We start from the raw sequence: 6,000 nt of genomic DNA, 5'->3' as shown, positions 1-6,000 counted from the left end.
AACTCTCGACCTGTGGTCTCTATTCCTACACCTGTGGGCAGGGGAACCCATGAGCCTCCCTCCTGCGTCCACCAGCAGGGGGATACCGAAGAGACAAGACAGAGCTATAGTTACATTTATTCCAGGAAGAATTTAATTCCTTCCTCCCCCAACCATGGGACTTAGAAGGGCTGGCTGGAGTTGGAGTTCTTGGAAGAAGATCCACAGCCCAAGAAGAGTGGGAGCCAGGCATGATAACAGAGGTGGCATTGGTGCCCTGAGGATCAGTTAGTGTGGCCCCCAAGCTGAGCGGTGGAGATGGAGGGAGGTTAGTTGTTCCTCAGGACCATCCGGATCCAGTCCACATATTTGCAAATATTGGTGTAGACCCCTGGGATGCCTTTTTGCCCACAAGGCTCCACAGTCCCCCAGGACACCAGACCCTGAAGGACTCCCCCGCACACCAGGGGGCCCCCAGAGTCGCCCTGGAATGCAGAAAGAGAAGAAACACCCAATGAGTAAGGGAGAAATCCTGTGCCCATTGTCCTTTCCCCAACCCCCACACCCATTCCCAGGCCTTGAAGACAGAGGTTCCAAGGCTGGTTAGCAGAGAAGAGCACTGCTGTGCTCCCCGTCTTTTCTCCACAACAATGACTGAGCAACAGGGAAGAACGCACTGCACACCATCCCCAGGCGGCCAAACCCAGGGAAAGCAGGACTCCAAGGAAGGTGGGGGAGGGGGGTCTCTCAAGGACAATGCCTAGAGCTCTGGCCAATGAGTGAAGACACTATTTTCAGTGACCAATCCCAGCAAAGGAGGTGAGGAACAGGAGTTCTGTAGAAGACGACTGGCTGGTGTCCTGACCAATGAGGGAAAGAGTACTGCCATCAGTGACCAATCCCAGCAAATCGGGAGCTATAAATGTTCTCTCAGGCACAAAGGCTGGAGCCTTAGCCAGTGGGGTGGGGCAGCCTCCAACCAGCCTCCAGCCTGGAGGACCCCAGGGAGAAAAGTAGCAGAAACTCGAGCGCAGAAGAGTCCACCAGCCTCCTTTCCGGCCTCCATCCTAGATCCTCTCACTTTCGCCTGGGCCGACATTAGTTAGAGGACGGTATGGGGAGAGACAACTGGTTACACACCTCAGTTCCAAGTCCCTGCCACCCTCGGCCTTCCCGGGTCTTCTCTTCCTCTCCCTCTCCTGGTGCCCCTCCCATCTTTCCTTCTCTGTTCCCTCCCTCCGTTTTCCACCACCCACCCCTCCTCTCTGACCTCCATCTCCTTGCTCTCCCTGCCTTATCCTGCGCCTCCCCTTTCTGACCACCTCTGTCTGCCCCCCATCCTCCCTGCGCTGTCCCAAATGTCCTCCCTTGAGTGACCACGGATTGCCTACATTCACTCACCTGGCAGGCGTCCGCCCCTTCCGTGCCTATGGCACACACCATGTTGTCCGTGATTCTCCCGGGGAACACAGTCCGGCAGGTCGCACTGGAGACGATGGAGACATTGAGGCATTGGAGCAGGTCCGGGAATGGGTCTGGGAGTGGAAGATAGAACCCATAGGGTTTCCCAAAGTTCCCCACTTGGGGGCCACCTCCCTCTACTCAAGGAAGCCAAATATGAGTCTATACCCTGCCCTTTTCCTGTGACCTCCCCCACCCCCACTACAATCTGCAAACGTCTAAATTTCAGATTTATGACTTCATTTAATAGTGACCCTTGCCCTAGTTCATTGACCCAGTCTCCCAACCTATGACTCTGAGTGCTTTAACTCAAGACACCCTTTGTCCCTCCAACCTCAGAAGCAACGAATCCAGACCCACTTTTCTCCTTAAATTACAGATGCTGTAACCTTTTACCTTCAATCTTGTTATCCTTAGATCCGAACTTAACCTCATGTTCCCTCTCTGTGTCCAGACCCCACATTCCTTGTCTTCTCTTAAACTTTCAGACTCAAGCAGTAAGCCATTGGTCCCAACTCCAAAGTGACTTATTATCCCTGTTTATTTGACCCTAGACCTCATGACCCCTAACCTCTAGGGCTTCCAATCCCAGGCCAATGATCCCCAATTGAATCCCAGTTTCCACCCTCAGATTATGGCCAGCTTGTGCAACATCTGGATCCCAAGTCCTCAACTCTACAGTGACCTCTAACACTAGAGTCCATGACCCATGACCCCAAGATCTTATTTATAAATGTCTTTTGCTCCAGTCTGATGACCCCTGCCATCACTCTGGCCTCCAGCCACATCCCGACCCATGACTTCTGACTCTATACCCAACCCCTTAACCATTTTGACTTCCAGGATCCCTGGTGCACCATGATCTCTGATCCCAAACCACAGTCCTCGTGTTTGACCCTCATGCATCCTTCTGCTGAAATGGCATGAGGCCCTACACCCCAGACTTTGCCCATCCTGAGCCCTGACCCTGATGCCCCCTTACTCCATGGTTGATTGGTGATGCCCCAGCCTGAGATCTGGCACTTGGTGCCAGCTGCTGCACAGGTGTTGGGCAGGGGCAGTGGCTGAACACTGCGAGTCAAGCGGACGGGGGTGCCCAGTCGCAGGAGCCGGAGGTCATTGTCATGGTTATGCTGGGCTCTGTGGTAGCCAGGGTGGGTCACAGAGAAGCCGCTGCGCCGTATCTGCTCCGTCCAGTCCAGCCTGCTGAGGCTGTGCTCCCCCAGGCGCACCCAGTACCTGCTGGGGGTCAAGATGGCTCAGTGAGGGTGGGCTGGCCTTGGCACCCAGGCCCTCCAACCTCTCTCCACTGCTCTGCCCCTCAGTATCTGTCCTTACTCTCTCACAAGCTTGCTCTATCTCCCACCTCTATCACCATCTTTCCATTTCCCATTTGCCTACTTGTGCTCCCTGAGCCCATGCCTCTCTGTCCCTTCTTGATTCTCTTAGCTGAGGCAGAGATATCCAACTGTCATGCTCACTGCTCTGTTCCCACCACCTAGAGGCTGCCTGGGCTGTCAGCAACTTCAGCGGAAGGAGTGAATGCGGAACGAGGGGACTCTCTCTGTTCTGTCCCTGAATCAATCCATCTCTTCATGTCTGAGACTTCCCTTTTTGAAAAAACCTCAGGGGCACCTGGGTGGCTCAGTGGGTTAAGCCTCTGCCTTTGGCTCATGATCTCAGGGTCCTGGGATCGAGTCCCACATTGGACTCTCTGCTCAGCAGGGAGCCTGCTTCCTCCTCTCTCTCTGCCTGCCTCTCTGCTTACTTGTGATCTCTCTCTTTGTCAAACAAATAAATAAATTCTTAAAAAAAAAAAAAAGAAAAAAGAAAAAACCTCAGAGTTTCGGACCTAGAAAGCCCAATCCCCTCATTTACAGATGGGACCACTGAGACCCAGAGAGGGTCTCAGACTGGGCATGGCTGAGGTGGTGACAGAGGTTATCTGGAAAGGAAAGGGAACACAAGGGAATGGGAGCATGTGGGTGGGTAGGCTCCAGGACACTTCTTGCCCTCCACCCACCCTCCCTGCCTAGCCCTACCCCAGGCCCATTGTTGAGGAAGTCCTACTCTTTGACCTCAGACCTTCTTGTTGCAGGACCATCTCCTTACTCCTTGGCTCTGCCTTCTCCTGATCCCAACCTTGAGGGCTCCCCTTCCCACCATCCTTCCTTTGCCTACCCCTGGAAGGGACCACCCAGACAGGGGCTTACCTTCCACTGCAGTGAGCCGCTGTGAGGACCCACCTGCGATCAATGAGGACCCCCCCACAGCGCAGGTTGGTGCCCTCAAACAGCCCCACCTGCCAAGGCTGCGAGTGACGGACACACTCCTTGCCTTCGGTAATCTTCTCTTTGGCTGGTTGACTGAGCCCTGAGGACAGGGGTGTGGACCAGAGAGATGGGGTCAGAGATCTAGAGACTGGGAATCAGAGATAAGAAGAGAGATGCAGAGATGAAGACACAGAGAGGTGAGAGAAAGAGAGCCCCTGAGGGAGTTAGGGACAGGGAGACACAGACCCAGTGACAAATATGAAAAGACCCAGCAATGCCCAGACACACAGAAAGGAAGAGAAAGAGAAAAAGAGAGTTACTTAAAGTTAAGAGGAAGACAGAGACAGAGATACACAGAAAAAGGACAGAAGCATTGTGACAGGAAGACACAGGAGAGACAGATCAAAAGATAGTGGTGACAGGACCTGGAAAACTGGAGGTGATAGGAGGCACAGAGGTAACCCCCTGCCCTCCTCTGTGCCAGGCGGGGGGGGGGGGGGTTGGGGGAACCAGACCTGGAAGGGGAGCTGGGGCCCCTGTCCCCCTGGGGAACTCACCAGTAACAGAAAGGAGCAGTAGGATGCTGGAACCCAGGATGGCCTGCCTCCAGGTCCTGGGAAATGTGGGCGGAAACTCAGAGATGGCCCTGTCCCTGTCAACCCACCCCATGTTTTGCCCACCCCTCCCACCAGCAAACTGCCAAGAGGACAGGATGCCTGCCTGTCTCCCTCTCTGTCTGTCTTGGGTGTCACCCCGTTGGTGACCACCTGCCCCCTCCTCACCTTGTCCCTCTGCATGCTGAGTCTTCCATGTAGCTGTCACAGTTTCAGCCTGTCTGTCTCTGCTGTCTGTCCACTACCTGCCTGTCCTGTCATCCACCTGCCACACTGCCAGTCAACTCTCCCACTGTCCACCTGGCTTCTCAGCCAGCTGTCATGCTTCCCCACCTGTCCCCCTCCTTCTGTCTGTCTGTCCCAGACCGGCAGCTGACACAGCTTTTAACTCTCTTTGTCCCAGCCCATGCAATTTCCGGGTTGAGGGAAGGGGACCAGGAAGACATGGGGTGGGGCACCCTCTAATCCTATAGAAACTCTTCTCAGTTAATGGCACCTAATTGAGCTTTAAAACTAAATGGGGGAGAGCAGGGTAAGGGCCCAGGATGGTTGTGTGTGTAGGGGGGAGACCCAACCACACTTCTACCCTCCTGTCCAAGCCAGCACCAGAGACCCATGACTCAAGGTGATCTGGAAGCTGGGTTCAGAAATCCCCATTCCGGGTGAGGAAGGCTCAGGGAGGGTGGGGTGCCAACACCCAGGCCCCTCCCCACCTGGTGCAGGGAATATGCAGGAGGGTGAGTGGCTAAGAGCTCAGAACCCTGGAAGGGAGAGACAGGGAGAGCAAGAACAGAGAGAGCCCAGATAGGGAAGAGAAGGAAGAGATTTCGAAATCGGAGATCAGGAAGAGACTGAAGAGGTTTCCAAACTGGGGTTGATTCTAATTGAATTTTCTCAACACACAGTCCGTCCACCCTGTTGCCTACAGAGAATCCCACTATCCGTGTGGGGTCGATTTATCTCATTCCATGAAAGTTTCTGGTTTGTTTGTTTGTTTGTTTTTTTCCCTGCATAAAGGCTTCCACTGAGAAAGAAAGGGACAGGGGACCAAGGGAGAACCAGGGACAAGACAATCTGTGCTGTCTTCTGCTTTTGATTTGCTTTGAGACACCGTCTAACTCAAACCCTCTCTACTTCTGGATGTCTGGAGCTCTGTGTGTTTACTAAGAAGCAATTTACATGTAATAAAATTCACCCTCAGCTCCAGTCCGGAGCTACCCTCTGGACACACACCAGCACTGCCAGGTTTCAAGAGAAGCTGGAAATACAAATTTATGGTAAGACATTTCCTGATTCTAAAATACTGGCAGGGGCACCTAACTGGCTCAGTCAGTAGAGCATGCCAACTCTTGATCTTAGGGTTTGAAGTGCAAACCCCACATTGGGTATAGAAATTACTTACAAATAATAAGAAATCTCTAAAATAAAATATTGGCAAAAAACCCCAAACCTATGGCTCTCATACAGATCTCTACCTCTCATTCTCTCTCTCCCCCACTTTCTCATCTACTATTTCTGCCTCTACTTTTTTTTTTTTTAAGATTTTATTTATTTGACTAGATTATTTATTTGAAAGACTCAGTGGGAGAGGGAACACAAGTAGGGGGAGTGGGAGAGGGAGAAGCAGGCTCCCCGCTGAGCAAGGAACCCGTTGCAGGGCTTGATCCCAGGAC

At 53.0% G+C, this 6,000-nt stretch overlaps 1 protein-coding gene across 1 annotated transcript; it reads right to left on the bottom strand.

Annotated features, from left to right (window-relative positions):
* Positions 1–308: 308 nt before the first annotated feature.
* KLK12 (kallikrein related peptidase 12) lies at positions 309–4,524 on the bottom strand. Its single transcript, XM_059383375.1, has 6 exons — positions 4,496–4,524; positions 4,271–4,326; positions 3,654–3,813; positions 2,423–2,682; positions 1,381–1,514; positions 309–464 (listed from the first exon to the last, which is right to left on the bottom strand). The coding sequence occupies exons 1-6, from the start codon at positions 4,522–4,524 to the stop codon at positions 309–311; spliced, it is 795 nt and encodes a 264-aa protein (XP_059239358.1).
* Positions 4,525–6,000: the final 1,476 nt, after the last annotated feature.

This window comes from Mustela nigripes, chromosome 17 (genome assembly GCF_022355385.1).
Source record: "Mustela nigripes isolate SB6536 chromosome 17, MUSNIG.SB6536, whole genome shotgun sequence".
NCBI lineage: Eukaryota > Metazoa > Chordata > Mammalia > Carnivora > Mustelidae > Mustela > Mustela nigripes.
This window is presented reverse-complemented; position numbering and strand designations above follow the sequence as displayed.

Excerpts from the sequence above, each read along its gene's own strand:
- KLK12 (XM_059383375.1), bottom strand. The coding sequence starts at position 4,524 with ATGGAAGACTCAGCATGCAGAGGGACAAG. Across the intron at positions 3,814-4,270 it reads ACTGCTCCTTTCTGTTACTG|GGCTCAGTCAACCAGCCAAA; the intron begins GTGAGTTCCCCA and ends CCCTGTCCTCAG. Across the intron at positions 1,515-2,422 it reads CATCACCAATCAACCATGGA|ACCCATTCCCGGACCTGCTC; the intron begins GTAAGGGGGCAT and ends TTCCACTCCCAG.